We start from the raw sequence: 20,879 nt of genomic DNA, 5'->3' as shown, positions 1-20,879 counted from the left end.
AGGTTCATGCGCATTGATCCATGACCCAGCGAATCACATGACCCTCGAGGTCGCCGAGTCTTTTGTTTTTGACTATTTTTATATCGAGTAACGGGTGAGATTGAGCCATGAGCGTCACTACAGATGGACTAGACGACGTCTATGAAGCGCTAGAGCGGTATAACTGGGACGATGATGTGGAGTTTCAGGCTGGTTTGCAAGCGATCATAGGCAGCAACAGTACGCCAGAACAAACGACTGAGCTAGCATTACGGGCGAGGTGTTTTTATTATGCGAGGTATGTACAAGCATGGCAATCATAACCATGAAAGAGCCGTCCCAAATCGTAATCCCACATAGCCTATTACATTGATCCATGCTTACTGATACTGCATAGAAAATACAATAAAAACATCGACTTTGACGCCTATAAAGCCTATCGCAATGCCCGCAACCGGCCACCTCCCACACCCCCCAGTTCAACCAACGTACTCGCATCCTCAGTCATAGACCAAGAGTTACCCTCTACCACCACAAGCACTACTACTCCCGCTATAACCACCGAACCAAGCGGCGTTCTTCCTTCGCCTCCAACTGCAGCCGAGCCACCCGCTCCTTACCCCACCAGCTTCGCGCACATAGTTGACTTGATCACAAGCGGAAAACCAGTACCAGGTATCAAGGAGATTCCGCCTACAGTGCTAGAAGGACAAGGGACACAAGCGACGAAGCCCAAGCGGAAGAAGCCGTGGGAAAAGGACGAGATTCCTGTCGAAGCTGCCAAAGAAGCTAGTAGTGTGTAGATGGGTATTTTGGTTTCTGGTCCCTAGATTTGCTTAAGTAGTCAGAGATGATTTGAGGGATAAAGATATAGAGGGAAATGGCTTGTTGATGGTTACAGGAAGTGGGTGCTATGCAAAATGGCCCTTGGTGCATCTAGCTCCCAAACTTGTTCACTGCTCGAAGATGATTTGAAGGATGAAGTATAGACTTGAATCTCTTGCAAACAATGAACTGAAGCGAAACACAGTGTTGAAAGTAAAAAAAGTCTCTCAAACCCATATGATCAATCCCGTCTATCAATCAACAAAGCACCACCTCAACCAATCACTACCACAACACCAGAGCACGCACAGTCAAAAGAACAAACATATGAACGAACTTCGTATACTAAAACTATCTACATGCAGCAAGACTAAAATAAAATACACCCCTTTCATCCAGAAAGGAGAATGAACCCGAAATGGTCCCAACAGCAGCGGCGACAACAGCAACAACACTGGGGTATATAACAAATCCCAACCACCCAATCCAACCTAACACACCTTGTATACGCCAAACATATCTTATACAAATTCACCTTTGGATGAAAAAAAAACTTGGAAAAAAAGGAAAGGGGGAAAGAGGATAACCTCACAACACAGCCTCAAGAATTCTATCCTTGAGCCTGCCCACCTCCTCCCTACTCTGCCAAAGCTGACTCCTAGCATCAAGATACCTACTCTTCCAACTCTCTGCATTCGCATTCGCATCCGCAGCCGTAGCATGCGCATCACGGGATGTCTCAGCCTCATCCTCTGGATCGGTAACAGCCGACATATCGAGGCCTTTGGCAACCCACTCACCCGTGAGACCCCCAAACGCGACGTTGAAAAAGACATCAAACGTTTCTTTGATACTGCGAGCGCCATGTCTCGCGGTGGAAGATTCAGTCTCGTCGTCATCTTCCTCTTCGTCAACGGGGGATTCGTAGCCATCGCCGCCGACGCGAAACCGTACGCACTCGACGCGCCGCACACCACCCGTGGGACCGCCGGCGCCGACACCGACGGTAGAGGCGAGGCCGAGACAGCTGCTGATGGCGATGCCGAGGGCGTAGTCGCTCATGAGTTTCGTGGGGGCAAGGGAGGTAGGTGGTGGCTTGGCGTGGAGGGGCTGTAGGATTGCAGAGGCAAGGCGCTTGGCTTCATTACCTCGTAGGCGCTTGCGCCGTCCGGTTAACGGGGCGCGTATTAGTTCTGCTGCAAGCGCGCGGTTCAGCGTCTCGAGGGGGACTGCTGAGGGCAACTGTGGTGATGTTGAGGGGAGTTCGGGTTTTGGTTGTGAGTGTGTTGGTGGCGGTGGTCGCGGTTGCGCGGGCGTCTCGGATGGGGTGAGATTCCCATGGTACGTCTGATGCGTTGGTCGATGTTGCTTCTCGTACATGCTTTGTTGCTCGTAGGCATTTGCAGGCGAGACTTGAGTGGACGCAGCGCTTATCGGGGATGGTCCTAATCCAGTGCTTGGAGAGTCGTTTTGTAATCCATTAACAAGCACAGTTGGCGTGGTCAGGCGTACTACTGGATTACCAACATTGGGAGGAACCTGCAGACTCAGCCGTTGCTTCTGTGGCGCACCTCCCGCAGACGGTCCCTCGATTTTCGATGGAGAAACGGCAGACGCCGGTGTGGGTGGGAAACGGACAGAGCCCTCTGGAGCTGGTGGGTCCGAATGCGCTCGCTCAACTATTGGCGTCAAGTTGCCTGGGTTCCGATCAATGGGCGGCCCTTCTTTGGTCTTTGGGTTTGCTGGAAATGTCACAAAGGGCCCGTCTCTGATCGAACGATTACTAGGAGGCCGACCGCGAAGTTTGCCAGTGGCGGTTCCGCTGTTGGATGACCAAGCCGATGATACAGCAGGACCGTGGCGCCGGCGAGAGCGTGACCTGGTGCTGGAGGGCGTGACGGCGGATTGTGGTTCGTCGAAAAACGGATACGCAGACTGCGGAGTGACAGCAGAAAGCGGATGTGGTGTATGAGGTGTGTCCTGTGTATTTACGCGCCATCGTGCATGATGTCCACCCATTGGTGATTCCGTATAAGGAGTCAGACCGCTCTGACCTAGACGACTAGGAGCTGAGGCTGCAGTGTTGGCAGAAGACGGAGTGACGGTTGAGACTGCAGTCCATGGATCTTGTGGTGTCAGAAAACCTCCATGCATGTTGTTTGGATGCGCGCTAGTAGGGTATGCGGACTGCGGCTGCAATACATTGCCAAACGCCACATTCGTATCCAACTGGGGTCGTTTACGAGCTGGAGTGCCTTCGTCAAAGTCTATATCGTCCTCTCCGTCGTCGGCCTTTCGGCGCCCGCGCTTGGGCTTGAACTTGGGGTCGAGAGCCCTGATAGCCAAGTCTTCCTCGAGAGGCACGCCATCACGCCCTTGGCTTGGAAAGGGCTGGTGGGGAGGCGGTATCTGTAAGTAGTAGGGATGCTGCTTTCCGAGTAGGTATTCAAAAAATGCATCAATATGCATAGCGCGCATCCATCTCTTCAGTCGCACAGAGTACTGCTGCACCTTTTGCGTACTCTGTCCTTCATCTGTGTTTGGTGGCTTCACGCCTAGATCCAGAGCCAGCTGTGTCCAGGTCTTTATTTCTTTTGCGTCAAACTTGCGGATCAACTCAAAGAGGGCCCATGTGCTAAAGGCATTGCCGTCGCTCTTGGGTGGCGTGCGGAACAGCTTGACCAGCTCGGTGGTGTCGGTGGTAGTAGGGAAGTTTGGGTTACAGTAGAGGATGAAGGCGGCGTAGGCATTGTCAATGGTGTCGTCGGATACATCGCGCGGGGGCGGGTCGCGGTCGGCGGGCTCGAAGTGGGCAGTACCCGGGCGCGGCTGGCTGGTGGGTGAGATGGCGGAGAAGCGCGGCGAGGCATTCGCAGAGGCCGGGGGAGTCTGGGAGCTGCGCATGTCGCCATAGAAGCCGTGGGCGAGATGTCCGGTATTGTCAGGCTGAAGTAGATGGCCTGATGGTGTGTGCACATTGCGGCTGGCACCTGTGCTCTGATCCAGTCCCGGGTCAATCGCTGCGACACCACCACTGCTACCACTGCCTCCACCGCTGCTGCCGCCGCCGCCACCGCCGCCGCCTGAATGCCGGAAGGGCGAGTAGGACGGCCCGCTGCCGGGGCCTGGGTGGTCGTAGTGGGTGTGTGTATGGGCGTGGGCGTGGGAGTGGCCGTTGGCTGTCAGGAGGGAATGGTCCGTCTGTCCCTCCTCGCCAAAGTCGACGTGCATGGTTCTTTGGGTTCTCCGCGATGTAACGCTCTATCTCTCTCAGCTGCTCCCGCTGCCGATCAGCATGCCATGAGGGCGCAGTGATGAGTCGCGGCCGCGCTAATGTCAGCAATAGGCCATGGATATGCCCCAGAGAGCGCGCGCGATAGTTTGGTTCCTCTGGTCCACGGGTTCCCTCTTTGCTGACTGGGCTGGATGGACCGCGAAGAAGAGGGCGGAAGGATGGAGCGGCTGCTGTCGCAATGGGGCCTGCAAACGCAGCGCGAACCAGGCCAGGGATAGGATGCGAAGCGCCCAGCGCCGTCGCTGTGCAATTACTACTATTATTCCTTCTTCTTTGTCGCCACGCGAGAGCGATGCAGCGCAAGCCAATACGTTGATGCGCGCTGTCAGGTCGCGTCGTGGGAAGGGTCCGGGTGGATGGTGATAATTTGCGGTCCTTGATGTGCTTTTGGCGGGTCAAGCCTGGCTGCTTCGGGGACATTTTGTTGACTTAAGGCAGCTGAGCATGTTCGCTTCTATTTTTGGACCTGTCCGAACCACATCGCTCTCCCACCACCCACATGGCCCCATGTCGCCGCTGCTGCAGCATCATCACGCCCGACTGCGCGCTGCTGTCTTGTGACTGGCTGTCCCTCCACGCTCCACCGTTGACTTGCGACGCTGCTACCTGGCCTGGCCACGTTACTACGCCCTCATAGGACTCTTTGCACCGCTACACAATACCGCAACGCGGCCGACGAAACATTACGTCTTGGCCCCACTACTACCCAGATCCACAAGGGCGTCCGAGAATAACAGTCCGCTCCAAACTGTCCTCCATGTTGCAACAAAGCCGCGAAAACACTGTCGCAGCAGGGCGTCCGCATTGTCAGCATTCCGGATAACTGTCCAAATCAAGGCCACATGTCTCAGTATCCGCAACACGGCTGGCCTGATGCAAATCTGCCTGATCCACACGCTAATCCACAATCCAAAACACTACAGCAAAGTGGAGAGATGTCCATGTATGTTTGATTTCAGCCTTATTAATTTCGTGGGGTTTTGTGCGGCCCGCATTGCTTGACTTGCCGTCATCGCCAAACGTCCTTGATTGTTTCAAATGCAGTAAGCATCATCTTACCCCTCAACTCCACCTGTCATCTGAACACTTCAATATATCTCAAATCTGTTCCATTTGAAAAGTTTGGTATATATAGTCATGGCAAATTTCCGTTGGTCACTATATCTGTCGCACGCACCCGTCAGACGATTATAGCAAGTGTCAGGTCATGTCTAGGAGCCCATCTGCCGGTTATGACCTCCGGTTTACAAGACAGGACGTACAAAGAGCCCTGTAGAATATTAAGGTTTGCAACAAGTGCATGAGCAGTCTAACAAGCAGCAATTTATCCTTGTTATATCCACCCGTCGTTCCCAAGCCATATCGGCTGTCAGGCTTGGTCATTGCAGGGTCTTCCAATGAAACAGACATTGGATAAGCAGCCTTGGATTGGGGTTCAATATCATCTGCTTTATCCTGTTGATTTTCACAGGGATGGTTGCTGGGAATCTGCTGTGAGACATCGTAGTGTGGGGTTAGGTTCGGATTGGAGGGTGTTTATGCCAAACACAATGATGTCGACATACTCGCCCTTTACCCGGACACTACACGGTAAGTTAGTATATCAATGTGTGGAGTCATTACCTAACTCATCTTCCTCTTTTCTTCCCCCGCTATGAGGGTGTTTTGTGCTCAACTCCACGCGGGATCATATTTCATTTTGAGTGCTCCTGTTCAAGAAAACCACTTGGCGTGTGCAAGAGCTGGAGGAATGGTAGAATAGCAATGCCCCGGGCTGCTTTTTCTTATATTAAGACTTATATTCACCAAGGCTGTGTGTTATTAATGAAATCCAGTGTTTGGATAAAAGTGCACGCATCGCTCTTGAATCGTACAAGCATAGCACGGGCTATACTATCCCCACTTTCATTGATGTGTTTATGTAAGTCTACAATAGTCCTAGTACTTTGCAACTATTACAGGTGTGAGATATAAGACGGACATTATCAGGGTCTTAACAAGAACAACCACTCCTGGTCATTAGCGTGGTCCAGTAGGAGCATTATCAATCATCGAATTCATGGTCGAAGCTAAATCTGTAGATCGCTCACACGTGCTCAGACACAAGAGACTGCTAAGAACGATAGAAAAGATGTGAAATGTCCTACACTCTTTTCCTTTCAATAACCTAGAAAGCATTTGTGTGATCATTTTCCACTCTTTGAACGTCCTTAAGGGTATGGAAATGGAAGAGTGCTATTGATATCGAAAAGGATTAGTAAACACTGCAGTGAATAGTGCATGTGCATGATACTATCAAGACTAAGAAAGCATAATCACATTGTATGTCAATTCATTGTGTTACTATGGTCAGGGAAAAGAAGGGGGATAGCTTGTGGTTGGAGGTAATCAGATACACATAATCAACATGGCTTTGTCAGATGTGGTAACGAGCCCAAGTACTGTTTAATCAGATCCAAGACAACAGTTCTTTACTCGTTTTAAATACAAGAGTAATTTAACCACATTCAATGCAAGCTCTCCCATGTCTCACAGGCGACATGCTACTGTCAGCCAAAAACAAATCCACGTAGGAAGATACGCTAAAATCAGTGCACAATATACCTTCGTATAAAATAGTCCACCTCTATCCCACCACAACATCAACCTTCACAACTCCACCCCTACCACCCCTCCCCGCGGCGTCTCTCACCTCGGACTACTCACCCAGCCACTCACAATTCCACCGCTCAAAAAAACCCGATCATCAAAACCCAAAAAGAGACCCTGCTCATCACATCCCCCTATAACCCAACCCCTCTCTCCTCCCAAGCAAACCACAAAAGTAAAGCTAAGCCACTAAACCCCTCTAAGAAGTAGATCTTACATACACAAAAGCGCCCGCGACCTCCCTTTTCCTTGCACCTCACCCTACACCACATCCGTCGACCACTCACCCCGCACTTATCCCATTCGGTCGCCAGAGCCACGAGGCCCCCGAAAAGGGGAATCGGTGGCCTTGCGTAATAGTGCCGAATGGGTGTGCAAACTGGGGGGATTACAGAAAAAAGGGGAATGTGCAAGATTGCACATGGTGTACCAGGATACAGGGCGGTCACGGACTTTGTCGATCAAGATGAGAGAGAGGAGGAGGGGTTGTGTTTGTGCACTGGGTTGCGCGCGAGTAAGGTGAGGGGGGGGTTTGGCAAGGGTGAGGAGATGTTGGCGGTTGATGGGATTGTGTATAGATGCTTCAAGTGTATATGTGTATTTGTGGAAGTTGTACAATGGATAACTTGGAGTATCAAATGCATCACTTTATCCCACATCCTCAAATAAGACCCTTCAAGGAGGAAAGGAAAAAAAGGTATCCGTGAACACTTCAACGCTCAAGTCCAAAAAAAAGCCACAATCAAGCATTACCCCCACCGGCCCGACTCATCACCAATCCCGCTTACTCTCTCCATCGAAAGACCCCAGATCCCAGGTTCAGAAGTTGAACAAATTGTCAGCAAACAAGCAAACCAGAACCCTCGGCATGTTTCCTCGCCATATACGGACGTACTTTCGACAATCCGAAGAAAGAAAAAAAAATCTCCATCTAAAATAACTTCCCAATCTTCGACGCCACGTTGCTGAATTACCTGATTCATCTCTCCCATCTTTTTCATCCCCTCTCCTGCATCTCCGATCCCCATATTCAACGTACCCAAAAAAAAATCAAATCCATTGTTAGTTTGTATACACTCTTCTCCCCTCACCATCCACATCTCTCATCCCTACCCAGTCCTCCGCACCCTACACCCATCTGACTAATCTCCCCTTCTTACGTCCGTACCACTTCTCTCTCTCTCTCTCTCTTTCTTCCCTGATCCTTGTATACCTACCCACCCTAGTCTGTCAAAAAACCCCACTTGTACACACACACACGCGCGCGTGTGCGTGTGCGCAACGGTCGAAGAGAGAAAAAAAAAACAGACGCACGGGTCTCCCCCCCCGGTGTTTCACCACCAAGGACGCTCGGTCAGGGGGGTGATCGATGCGGGTGATTGCGGTTATGAAACAAGGTTAGTTAGTAGAGGGAGCAAATCGTGTATCGTGATTTACGCATCTATCGTGTAAGGTGTTCTACATAGTGTTGTGGAGAAAAAAAAAAGTGGCAAGGGAAAAGGGAAGATGCTTGATGTTGACATTGGGGAAGTAGGCGCGAGGTAGGTCACGTGAGTCATGTTGGACGATAGAAAAAGAAAAAAAAGGAAAGCAAAGCAGGTGATTGGTGCGAAAACCCAGCCCCCTCCCTCCATCCACTCCCACATCCTCACATGCTACTATGTGCAAAACTATCGTGGGAACCGCGGGTATCGTACCATTCTACATGCATCTTTCACATGCTTCCCGCGCGCAAACGAAAAAGAAAACGGTAGAGATGTAAGCACGGGATTGATGTTACTGCATATGACGTGATTTTGCCTCTCTCTCTCTCTCTCTCTTTAACTTTCATTTAAACACCGGTGGGATGAAACATTCAATGAACCCATCGGCCAGACGGAAGTGTGAAAGTGCGTATATCTAACTACATTCACAAACGATTGCGAAAGAACAGATAAGCGGGATGAGTGAGGTTGGTAAGAAGTAGATTGATGTGATCGAAACTAGTTGTTTCTCTCTTTGCTAGTTGTTTGTGGATTTTTAATCTATCTGCGGGAGAGTGTAGATCAAGAATACGAGCAAGGAAAACGGGAATTCCGATGAATTGTTTCAACGCAAGAAGATAGTAGGCAAGACAAACCCTAGTAATGACATCACCATCAAATACAGTAACAGAAGACAAGACAATTGAACAATGCACACGGATTTCCCATTTTTCTTCGGTAGCTTTAAGTTAGAACCCTTTAGGAGTCTGGATATAGTAGTAGATCAGAAAAGACTCGGTCTTGTCTTTTGCGGAAGAAAAAACCATAGACACTCTTTCTTTGCCATCGTCTTTCTCCACCTCCACTTTGAATTAACCACCTCGAATTTTTCTCCTTCGCATTCGCCTCCATTTCCTCCACCGCCTGCCATTGCCGAAAAACAAGGTATCACATTCCCAACAAAACCCAATGACCGTAGTAAATGCAAGCGAGAAAAAAGGTGTGAAAATGAATAAAAAGGCGGAAACCGGAAGTCCCGCCAGCCGACTCTTCGAAAAGAGGGGCTAGAAGAAAAAAAGAGGGTGTGAAGAGAGGAGTTGTTCGTGTCATGAGACATGTCGTGTTTCAAGACGAGGGATGTCCCGCTTCAGCCACGAACAAACAAAAGTCGGGCCCCCTTTGCTTTGTCTCCGCCTCTCTCGTTCAGAATAACTCGTGGAAACCATAACTCGAAAAGGAAAACAAAAAGGATATTTGGAGACCAAATCGGGTAACCCAGGATTATTTCAAGGAAATCTGGACATGGGAAATAAATAAAAGGTTGCGTGTGGAGTGGCGTGGGGGGGTATAACCATGCGTTGCCCATGGACGGCGAGAAGCTGTCACTAAACGTAGGAAAAAAATTGGTGGCGCAGATTCTCCCCAAGTAATAAATGCCGAGTCGAAAGGGTAATAATGAACATCGCGCGAGGGCGTGTTGAAAATAGAACCAGGTATGATGATGAAGCGAGAGTGGTGCACTACGGACATGATGAACTCCGACATGCGCCATGGGTGTGATGGAAAATGACGATAAGAAAAGAGAAATTACAGTAGACAAAAGAACACTGACGATAGTGGCAAAAACATTACGAGTGGAATAGATCCCAGGCTCTTGCGCAAAGTCCAATGAATTCCTCCTTCTTTCTGAGCTGGGTCTCTGGCGAGTCTCGGCCGGCGCCGAATGGGCCCAGGCGAGGCTGTTGGCGGCCGAGCGGAGGGGTGCCGTTGTCTTGTTCATACTCGTCGCGGCCACGTCTCCGGGAGCTAGTGCTGCGCTGCGACTCTGGGCGGACATGGTGTGTTGATGAGGCGTTCTTATTGGGCATTGGCGATGGGGGCGTTGGGGGCTGGTGGCCACCGTAGTGGACCAATCGGGGGAGCAGATCTTCTCGGCCACCTGACATTTGCTGGACTGCCTCCTCAGCAGACTTGTACTCGCGGGGCCTTGATGTTGGCGGGGGTTGAGTGAACTGTGGGGGCGGGAAGCTGGGTGATTGCATCGGGGGCTGTACGTTGGAGTGCGAAGAGTGTCCAGGGCTTCCGTTGTAGTAGGCGTTGCGTGCGGTTCCAAGAGGCTCAGGGAAGACGTCCGAGATGGGAGGTAACCGGTTGCTGGTCTGCTGGGCTGGGACATGGTGAATATGCGAGGACTGTGAAAGGTTTGATGGCGCGTTGGCGTGCCTTGATGAGGGTGCGTTGCTGCGCAGGCCAGTGAAGGTTTGATTGAGGGGCGCCGACTGGATGACACGGTCATTGGCAAACGACTGGTGTGAAGGAGGCGCAATAGAGAGGGCTGGAGGAGGGCCCTTGCGGCGCGAGGTCTGAGGAGTCTTTATTGTGCGGCCAAAGGCACCAATCTCTGTGCCTGGACGGGGTTCGTCCGCCTCTGATGGGCCGCCTTTGCCGTGCTTCTGGCGGGCCTCGATAATCTGTCTCTGGCGCTCTCTTACATCGAGACTGCGTTGGAGCTGCTCACGCATGGTGGGGTCCTGAGTGTGGAAGCCAGGTGACAGGCAGGCAAGGCCTACATCGAGCAGGTTTGCAGAGGGCTGACCAGAGGGACGAGCTGTAAGGGCACCGGACGAGTGGACAATGTTGTGGTTGGAGAGGTTGAGACGCTGGGGTCGGTGTCGGGTGGTGGTGGGCATGTCTGGCGAGGAAGGCTCCTTCTTGACGACTATCTTGGGGGCCGGGCCGCGGGATCTGCGCGACGAGGGACGGTTAGACATGAGTGACATGATGTCTCTGTGCGGAGGGGACATTGAGGTGGAGGTGGGTGACGAGGCCGACATTGGACGGCACGAGGGAGAGTGAGAGGCAGAGGAGGAAGAAGAAGAAGAGGTAGAAGATCGGGAGGAAAGACTAAACGACGTACGAAAGAGGGGAGCGCTTTGCCTCTGCTCTGTGCTGTGCACCTGGACTGGAGGAGGTAGGTGAAGCATTGTCGTGGGGGGGCAGTTTGTTTGTGCGAGAGGTAGGCGTCAATTGGTGGGGAGAGGAAGTCGAGGGCGCAATGGGAGCATATGTCCTCGAGGAGCCTACGCCGTCGACGGGCGCTGGTGCCGCATGCTGGGCAGGGGCCGGGGGATTGGCGACAACGGTGGTCATGGTCGCGTGTGGGCGCCGGTGTGAGAAAGCAATGGGTCGGGGCAGGTTGATTGTAGGAGGGTGAGTGTGGCAGGGTCTTGTAGGAAGTCCGCTACACCAAGTGTCGAGGGATGTGCGCAGCCGGGGCAGATTAGAGGCTGGTGCAACACGGGCGCCGGGGGGTGGAGGAGGATGGCAGGGAGGAAAGTGGGCTAGCGAAGCGGGGCAGGCGAGGAGCCAGCGAGCAGGCAAGCAAGCAGGCAAGCAACAAGTGGCGTGCAAGCAAGCAAGTGGAGAGAGGGGGGGGTGAGAGAGAAAAGGTGAGAGGAGAGGAGAAAAAAAAAGAGCCGGCGAAAGCGAGAGGGTGTTGGCGCAGGCGGCGTGTGGGCGTGGGCGTGGGCGTCGAGGGCAGATAAAAATGGGGGGGCACGGATGCCGGGCAGCTCTTGGGGGAAAGAGAGAGTTGCTGGTGGTAGGAGAGCTAGGCTAGGCAGGCCAGCAGCGGACGACAGGACCAGGATGCATGGGAATGGGTGGATGGGACGAGATGGGATGGGATGGGATGGGATGCACACACACGCACACACACAGACAGACTAGCCGTCTTACTCTAGGGCAGCCTCGAGACGCCAGGCATGGGCGCGAGTATTGGGGCCTAGGGCGAGCAGATGTGGCGGCCAACCGCTGTTTCGCATAGGCACGTCGAGTGTGAGGGCAGGCTCGTCGAGTGTAGTCAGCACCACTCAGCGCTGCGTTACAGGCTCCATTGCCAATACTTGGCCGGCCGCCAATCACCACAACCGCTGCTTGCTGAGGCCACCCGTGTTTCACGCCCGCCCATGCCTCGGTTTGACCACGCCCAAAGCGGCCGAGGGTGGAGCACGAGGGTGGCCGGCCAGGCCAGCAAAAGGCCCCGCACGAATTGGCCAGGCACATGGTTCATGGCGCGCGCGTTTCACCATGGCCCTTGTAGCCGCACGCTCACAGACACACAGACGCACGCACACATTATCCTGCCACCACCCTTGTCCAAACCCCATCTCACACGTGGCTGTCTTTCTGTCTGTCTGTCAATTCTGCTTGCTGTCTCCGTGTCCGTGTGTCCATGTGAGAGCTATCCATCTTCAGACTATACTACCACTCCACTATACTCGTCTATTTTCTGACCAGCAATGGGTTCGCGCCAGCGAGATTGCCCCTTCCTCATCGACATTGCTCTTACCACTCCTGTCCGTGTACATATACTCTCACCTACTTACTATTATTCTCCTATTCTCCTACACACCATGTCCAGGATACATTCATTCCCTACCCTCCCGTGACTCATCCCTATCCTTATCCCTATCCCTATCCCATCCCATCCCATCTCATCATCCCCATCAACCGCCGTCACAAGACCTGCCAGCAAAACCTATCCTGAAACATCCTACCCTCTTTTTTTTTCGCCACGACACCTCAACTGACCGCTGTCCATTGCGCCTGCCACGCCGCCTGTTGGACCCTTTTTTTCGCCTACGTATCGAATAGTACAGCGCCTCCAACAAATGTCCATCCTCAATTACACGCAACATACTTTGCCCTAGCCCGTGCCCGCCCCTCTTTGGCCTGTCTGTCTGTGTCCACCATGCTCACTGACGTCGCCATGTAAACTATCCTCGTACGTACGTACGGTAATGTATTCACCACAGTAAGCAACCATCGACAAACATGGCCACCTGGTGCCTGCCCTATCTGTCCTTGTCCCCTCCCCTCCTTCCCTGCACTCGCCGTTGGCGACTGCCCCTTCCAGCTCTCGCATGAACAAACCACTCATCTCACCTCCACATCTACCGCCACATCCCAACGCTTAGCATCACCTCCGTCTGCCTATATCGCCCTCCCTTACTCTCGCTTCCGCCCGCCTGCTGCATCGCGTCGCAACAACCTACCGGGTCCGGCTTGAAAACTACCTCGTCCGCTTGGAACCAGTGGGTCTGCCTGTCTCTCCATTGCTGGCTGCGTCCAACCCACGCGCTGGGATAAGATAAGGCTGTGTCACCGCTAGCTGCCACTCCGGCAAAAGATCGTCTGGCCTTCCCCTTTGGGCCCTCGGCTCATTGCAGCTGCCAATCACCAATCACGCCCCTACCAGTACCTCGTCTTTGGCTGCTGCTGCAAACTCGCTCAAAGTCTCACCTTGACGTCCTTGGCGCCCGCCCAAACGCTCCCAGCCCGTCCCGGATCTCGGACCGGCTCCTTAGACCCTCTCAACATGAAGCACTCCATAGCCTTTTTCTCCAACTCACACGACCTAAACAACGCCTCCTGCCGCCTCTAGACAACAACCGGTTCCGTACTACCATTCCCACTTCCCAGGCCTGTCCCACCTTCTTCACTCGGTACTCGCTCCGCCCACGTCTGCCGTCCCAAACCCTCTGTTGTTGCCGTTGCACCAATACTCTGCCCTCGTGTTCAGTCTCACAGCGCTGTAATCTGCCATGCGCCAAAGTCCCTTTTGGGGGTTCCACTCCAACGACTACGCAAACTTTGCGGATGCCTTCCGCAAAAAAAGCCCCCCTCCCCATGCATGTTTCCACTGATCGTCATTAGCTCCAGCCAACTCCCTTCATCCGCAAAAACAACTTTAACCTGTGTAGATCATCTATACTATAACCAAGTGCCTTCTTGATGCCACAAGCTTTCATTACCGGCCTCTTTACATCTCGCCTAGAACCGTTTCAAAAAACACCGTTGCATGACCGCATTACCCATGCCGTGTCACTCAGGACCCTGAGCTGGCCGTGGTTCACGATGCACAGCACACTGCCTGCAGCATCGTCGGCTCTCGTCTTGCCAAATCCGAGCGGGCAATAAACAAAAAACCTACTACGACAAAATAAAATTGATCACGCTCTCAACACATTGATAGTTGATGCCATCGCGCCATCCAATCCATGACGACAAGATGCTTCTCTGCTACCCTCGTCACTGCCCACCACTATTCCCTTCTCAATCCGGAGCTCCGCATCCATTCTCGGCCACGACGACCACCCTAAACAAACAAACTATGCCTTTTTCGCCGCCCCCCCTCGGTGATTAGCTTTCCGCATTACCCCGGAAACTCTATCTTGGTAAGACGGCTTGCATCACTCGTCATTGCGACAAAAGTACTGCTATGGCAAGGTATCTTATTGTTATCGTCAATGTAGGTATACACTGATTGTCGGGTAAGCCGACATTACTATGAACATCCCCGACCGAATATACGGTCCTGGGTAGGTTAGATGACTCGTCATGGATTGCCTGATTCAGGGGAAGGGGGTGGGGGGGGGGGTTTCTCTCTTCCCACCCCCATGGTTGCATTGACAATTAAGAACCCTTTGCCTCCCGCCCTTTGCAATGCGATAAAAATAAACCCCTGTTGTTTGTCGTTTTTTTTTCCTAAAATAAAGAAGGAAGCAATCGACTAAAGTTTATCATGCATTGATTTTTTTTGTTAATACCAGGGTAAAAGGAAAGTACAATAAAAATGTTTGTGATCTACGGCCTTTATGGGCTTGCAAAGCATTAAAAACTCAAATTTCACATCCTCCCCTTCATGCCATTTGGAATAATTTTTTTGGGTCAACTATTGCAAATTTCACTCGAACATACAAGCGAGAAAGTAAATGCAAATATCTTATCTTTTTTTTTAATTTGGTAATCACTAATGTAGATCGAAATTTCAAGTTGCAAATGTTTTTTGAAGATTTCATTTCATGCCATATTTTTTTAACACACACACCCTCATACCCATGCTAATAAGACAATGTAGTTGGAAAGCACAACTTTGCAATCTTGCAACCGCCCCGTAGGTGAGAAAGAAAAGAAAAAAGAGAAGAATAGAGAGGAGAAAGCTATTACATATGCTTACAACCCAATTGAAAGGTCCCCCCCACAGAGAAGAGAAAGGGAAAAAAACAAACAAACGAACCTAAAGGAAATGCGCAGTATAGGGTGGACCACTGCTCTCAATCTCCCTATTTTTGCCATGTCCACCCGCTTCACCACCTAAAGCGTCCTCCTTTTCTTTTCTTTTCTCTCTTCCCAAGCCTTGTAGAAAGGATAGAACACTAAAGATCATCCGTCATACTCGTGGTTTCTTTCTTCAGCCAGCCCCGAAAAAAAAAGATAGGCGAACGTGCGATTTCTTTACGCCTTGAGGGTACCATAATCTGCGTTCCCCCGCTCGTTCAAGCTAAACTTGCCAAACTCCTTCTCGAGGACCGGCGCAGTCTTAGCCTTGACGTCTTCCTTCTTTCCCTTGGCAGCGCCTTGCATACCCTTGACCTCTTCAACGGGCGAGTCGACAACCGTGTCCTCAGAGTCCTCTGCACTCTCATCTGCTGACACCGACGACGATGACGCGGGGGGATCGTCCCTCCCCGCAATCTTGGGGTCGATTTCCTTTTCCGCCTGCTCATCCAACTTGTTTGTCTCTCCCTCCACATCCACGAGTTCCTCGCCTTCAGCCGGTTCCTCACGCGCATCGGGCACTGTCTCCTCGTCGAGCCGCCAGTCCTGGATCGCGCGGATGATGTCAACAGCCAACTGCCCGTTCTTGCGCAGCGCCTTGTCCCAGTGCGGCGGAATACCCGTGTTCGCCACTACCATCATGCGCGCGACGGCGTGGACCAGCATATGTCGCATTGGGCTCGACTCCTCAGTGTTAGCGTAGATATACTGCACGCGGCGCAGTCCAGGGTACGAATCGCTGTACTTGTACCACTCGCGGACAACCTGCAGCACATCGGCGACTAGCGCAGGGATCTCGAACTTCTCAGCCATCAGGTACAGATCGAAGGCTGTGCCGAGGTCGGCTTCCTCGCGGGGCACGGGCAGGCTAGACGAGTAGAGCCAGCCGACAAAGGTCTTGAAGGGGAGGTCTTCTTCATCGGGGAGGCCAAAGGATTGCGTGCGCGACGAGGTCGAGGATTTGGAGTAGAAGATTTTGCGGAAGAAGGGCGAGTGGTGGCATAGCAGTTTTTCGTGCAGGATCCAGTGTGTGTTCTCTGGCCCGACGTAGATGTCTACCATTGAGCGCGAGAGGAGCCTGTTCATCCATTGTTAGAAATGACGTTGGTCTACTGCGCTGCTGTGACTTGGAGAACGTACTCATTGAGCGGCTTATCCTGAACATTAGACATGATGGCTTATTCGATTTACCCTTCTTCTTTTCCTTGAATACTGTCTTCCCTTGGTCTCTCCTTTTTCTCGGTCGTTGTTGGCTCCACGTAACACGATAAGATACAACCAACCTTCTTCGACCTCACTCTTTTTAAACCAAAATCCACCTCTCCTTTCCGGTCAGGTAGAAAAACAGAGAAAGAAAAAAAGGGGGCGGTGAGAGAGGAGAGAAAGCGGTATGTCGAAAAGACTAGAGTGTATGTGCGTTATGGGTGCAAGGCCTCCTGCTTTTCTTGCCTTTCTACCTCAGCTTGAAAAGCACAATGACGTAGTTTGCGTGTGACATGCCGGGTGGGCTGGACTTGCGCGCCCCCCCAACGCCACTCACGCGCGTCGCCTGCCTTGGAAGAAAAGCATCCTTGCGTCTTGCGACCCCTTCCCCATCGTATGACGGGGTCGCTTGGGTTTGTGCGTGCGTGCATGCGATGGAAGAAGAAGAATCGCAGCTTCTACTGGCGATATGCGCATATAGGGGATTTATGCTCTATCGCCCTGTCTCTTTATTGTATGCATGAAAAAGTATGTGTGTGCGTGTGTCTTTGACTTTGCTTTTCCTTTCCTTACCCCCCGTGTCTCAGGTGCGGCGCTGGTTGGGCTGGTGGTGATTGCATCATGCTGTGTTACATAGTTAGAAGAAGATGCAGGGATGGTTGTAAGAGTGACGTCGATGGTAAACTCATTGCACTACTCACAAGCGAGATTGATGATGAACCGCTGTTCTATGGGTCCAACGTTCTGATTCGTCTACCTACTCCACAAGTCAATTGTCCAACATCATCTCATCAACCTAGCTACATGCAAGTTTCACAATGCGACAATACTCTCTTTTTCAAAATGCAAATAGGATACCTGACCGTGTATTTCTGTCTGCCCACACGCACAGTCATATGCATCCCTCTTGACTCAATTCCCCACCCGTAAAATCTCCGCAGCCCTCAACACTGCCTTTGCACTCTTCTCAATCCACTCTTGCGCCGCACCCGCATCCCCTTTATTTACGCTATCCGTGACTGCAGGAAACACATCAGCCCCATACCCGTTATCAATGCCCGGCGCACTGATCACATTCTTGAACGTCTCGCGCCCAGGCAATCCACCTGACGACGCAAAGCCACGCGAGAAATCCCGGTACTTCGCATTTACAACTCCCAGCATCACTGCATCCTGAAATCCCACGGCCGTCTCAGCAACCCGTGCGATATTCGCAGCCTGTGCTTCAAACTCTGCAATTGCATCACCCAGCGGCGCAAGATCCAAGTCCGCTGACAATTCAGAGTCTGCGATTGTTTCGTTGAGTTCGGAAAGGTAGGATTGCAGGATTGAAGCCGCGTTGGGGAGGTCCCATGGGATGAGAGCGTCGTCGGCAATGTGGTAGGCGATGAGGGTGAGCCACTGCCCGATTGCCTTGTGTAGCTTGAAGTCTGGGTCGCCGAAACGCGACATCCACGCGTACGAGTCGTAGTTGGAGTGGTAGTGGTAGATGGGGTCGGTTTTGCCGCCATCGGAGCCAATGTCGATCTAGTGGTGTGTTAAAGGTGAAAGAGTGGTTGAAGATATGTGGGAACGTACACATGCGATCCCGTTTTGGTAGAAACTGGCATAGTCGGAGCCGCTGCCCAGCGGTGGGATTTCTCCCTGGGTAGTGTTGTGCCACATGTCGTAGAGCGTGGGGAAATCGCCCCAGCCTTCGGGGAATAGGACCTTTTTCATCTGTTCGACGACCATGGTATGTAACTCTCCGCTGCCGGAAAACGAGGTCCTAGGGCCAGACACTGCAATGTCGAGGTTGAGATAGGCAACTACACTTGTTGTGAGCCAGGGCAAATTCGTTTCAACCCATTCGGTGGAGCCCTGGAGGCCAAATTCCTCAGCGTCCCAGGACCCAAGGACACTATGCTGTGTTAGTCAATGTCGATTTTGGAGTGGACTTGACATACATCGTTCTCCTTGGCTTCCAGCCCTTTGCCACCAACTTTCCCAACGCATTCGCCAACTCAATCAGAACAGCACTGCCGGAATTTGGATCCGCTGCACCGCCAATAACCCATGCATCGCGGTGGTTTCCAATCACCACAACTTCGTCGGTAGTTCCATTGATTACACCAATGACGTCCCATGCGGGGGCTACCCATCCGTTCATGAGATGATCTATGTGTAGGAGAGCACCAGGTGCAGGACCGCTGTCATAAGTAATGTTGCTGAATCCGCCAGTCCACCCACTGCGGTTTGCTTCCTTGGCAGATACACCATGGCCTTTAAGAGCCTCAAGAAGCGGAAGCGAGTCTTTCATGCTAATGGGGATGGACGGGATGGAAGGTGTGTACAGGGAAATGTTTCCACGGGGAGAGTCCCACGAAGAAGCCCAACCGACCGTCGTAGGGTCGCCAGAGTATAGTGAAGAAAAGCGTACACTACCTCTCTGAATCGAAGAGGGATTCCTTGCAGGTCCATCTATCTTTCGTCAGTACTCACTCAAACAGAAATGTAAAACGAGGGCACCAAACCAGGATAAGCCTTATACCCATTTTCAACCGTAACTTCACCATCATCTAACGGATCCGTAAAGAGCACACACCCCGCCATCCCATTATCCTGCGCATTCTTCACCTTCGTCCCACGATATATCCCCCCATAATTCGCAAGCGCGATCTTACCCTTCAAGTCAATCCCCGCATCCTTCAAGACCTGAAAATCCGCTCGTGTACCGCGTCTGCCATCCCCCAAGAATCCTCATCAGCCCACATACTCCACCACACCAAAAAGAGCCAGAGGGAAAGAGAAGAAGAAGAAGAAGAAGAAGAAGAAGAGGAAACTCACCCAACATACACATACTCACCCCTAACATCCCCACTAGCACTCATCCCATGATAGGCCGGAATAACATTCGGCAACCCACTCGTCTCATCCTCGACCAACACATCCTCCACCAGCCTCGCCTCATGCACCACCTCTCCCGCCAACCCCTCCAGCGTCAACGCCGACCGCTCAGGATACGTATACCAAATCGGAAACTCCTCGACCCTCACCTCGCTGAATCCTGCTGCTTTCCATTTCTCCGCCGTCCACTCCGCCATGGACCGGTTGTGCGTGCCCAGGTGGTCGCCATGCGTGTAGTACGAGGACCATGTGCGCAGGGCTACGGCGTCGAAGGAGTTGAGCAAGAGGGATTCGGTGGGCGTGAGGGGAGGTGGGTAGGTCGGTGTGTCGCGTGTTGTGTATTTGCTGGGAGAGTGGGAGTGGCGGCTGATGCGGGTTTGTAGGAGGGACCAGTCGCGTTGGCAGGCGTGGGTTGGTGGTGTGAGCGTGAGGAGGAGGACGGGGAGTAGGAGCCAGGACTCCATTGCGTACTCCGGAATTACCAATTAAACTGTATAGAGATTTAATGGGTAGGAGATACAGAATACATTTGCTTTGGGGGTACGGAAGTATTGGTTTTATATCCTATCTACCTACGTATCTATCCTGTTATCGTTCGTTTCTTCGCTGCGTTTAACCCCGCTTCCCCCAATGCCATCATCCTTCTCTTTTTAGTCGATTAGCAAAAGAAGAAAAAACAAGTACAAAGAGCGATGCAGGTATGTCGTGCTTTCCACCACCCCACCAAATGTACCTGCCCTTTCGAGCATTACTCCGCGGGCGGGGTGTGGGGGTTGAGCGGTTGAGACGTTGAGTTACATGCAGTACCGTTGCAAATTGTGGTTATGTCGTTGTAGTGCAGGACTTGGCGTACATCATTTTGCGACTTTAGCTGCATGTTATAAGCAGTTTTCTAAGACAGGGTTGGGGTGGTGAGTGCATAGAGGTGCGATGTGATTGGCTCTTGGGAACGTCGTACGACTTTTGAGTATAGAAGGTGTAGTGGAATATTGAGGATGTGTTTGTGGGTGCTGCATGATTGTGTGATGGATAGTAGAGTATATGCTGAAATTTCTAGTATTTTACTGGTAGTAAGTAGCTAGTTTATTTGATACTGGGTGCTGGTAGGTTGGGACGTTGCCTGCTGTTTTCTTTTAAGGAAAAAAAAGATCCGATATGCTACACCCCATACAGATATAATCCATCTAAGTAATAGTAGTAGCTGGATAGTAGATCTGATCTCAAGAGCGGGTTAGAGAAGCTGGGTTAATATGTAGCCAGAGGAGCGACATCAGTGTGCAGCCACAGCAGCTAGGTAGCATGGAGTTGTAGTAGTGGATAGTATATTAATATAGAGTTAAAGACGCATTTCTATTCAGCGATATCTACTAGCTGGAATCATAACATTAAAGAATACTGCCGTTGAAATCGGACCAAAGCGCCGCTGGAGGTAGGCGCAACTGTCGCGATACTCTGAA

The 20,879-nt window shown here is 51.8% G+C and overlaps 6 protein-coding genes across 6 annotated transcripts; 2 read left to right on the top strand and 4 right to left on the bottom strand.

Annotated features, from left to right (window-relative positions):
* Positions 1–107: 107 nt before the first annotated feature.
* Positions 108–782, top strand: COCCADRAFT_2616 (uncharacterized protein; the record flags this gene model as incomplete). Its single annotated transcript, XM_007711170.1, has 2 exons — positions 108–277; positions 377–782. 2 exons carry the CDS (start codon positions 108–110, stop codon positions 780–782), a joined length of 576 nt encoding a protein of 191 aa, XP_007709360.1.
* Positions 783–1,392: 610 nt separating this feature from the next.
* Positions 1,393–4,035, bottom strand: COCCADRAFT_2615 (uncharacterized protein; the record flags this gene model as incomplete). Its single annotated transcript, XM_007711169.1, has 1 exon — positions 1,393–4,035. One exon carries the CDS (start codon positions 4,033–4,035, stop codon positions 1,393–1,395), a length of 2,643 nt encoding a protein of 880 aa, XP_007709359.1.
* A 1,795-nt stretch (positions 4,036–5,830) lies between these two features.
* On the top strand, positions 5,831–6,073 carry COCCADRAFT_88505 (uncharacterized protein; the record flags this gene model as incomplete). Its single annotated transcript, XM_007711228.1, has 1 exon — positions 5,831–6,073. A coding segment is annotated over one exon (243 nt), but the record flags the coding sequence as incomplete, so codon positions are not given.
* Positions 6,074–9,839: 3,766 nt separating this feature from the next.
* On the bottom strand, positions 9,840–11,361 carry COCCADRAFT_88660 (uncharacterized protein; the record flags this gene model as incomplete). Its single annotated transcript, XM_007711227.1, has 2 exons — positions 9,840–10,998; positions 11,129–11,361. The coding sequence occupies 2 exons, from the start codon at positions 11,359–11,361 to the stop codon at positions 9,840–9,842; spliced, it is 1,392 nt and encodes a 463-aa protein (XP_007709417.1).
* Positions 11,362–15,510: 4,149 nt separating this feature from the next.
* Positions 15,511–16,505, bottom strand: COCCADRAFT_23899 (uncharacterized protein; the record flags this gene model as incomplete). The annotated part of the gene is made up of 2 exons (XM_007711184.1): positions 15,511–16,411; positions 16,474–16,505. The coding sequence occupies 2 exons, from the start codon at positions 16,503–16,505 to the stop codon at positions 15,511–15,513; spliced, it is 933 nt and encodes a 310-aa protein (XP_007709374.1).
* Positions 16,506–17,448: 943 nt separating this feature from the next.
* On the bottom strand, positions 17,449–19,886 carry COCCADRAFT_88509 (uncharacterized protein; the record flags this gene model as incomplete). The annotated part of the gene is made up of 5 exons (XM_007711226.1): positions 17,449–18,063; positions 18,115–18,436; positions 18,483–18,996; positions 19,050–19,255; positions 19,363–19,886. The coding sequence occupies 5 exons, from the start codon at positions 19,884–19,886 to the stop codon at positions 17,449–17,451; spliced, it is 2,181 nt and encodes a 726-aa protein (XP_007709416.1).
* Positions 19,887–20,879: the final 993 nt, after the last annotated feature.

The sequence above is a fragment of the Bipolaris zeicola genome, assembly GCF_000523435.1.
Source record: "Bipolaris zeicola 26-R-13 unplaced genomic scaffold scaffold_26, whole genome shotgun sequence".
Taxonomy (NCBI): Eukaryota; Fungi; Ascomycota; class Dothideomycetes; order Pleosporales; family Pleosporaceae; genus Bipolaris; species Bipolaris zeicola.
Note: the sequence above shows the minus strand (reverse complement) of the source record. Positions and strands in the feature narration are given on the sequence as shown.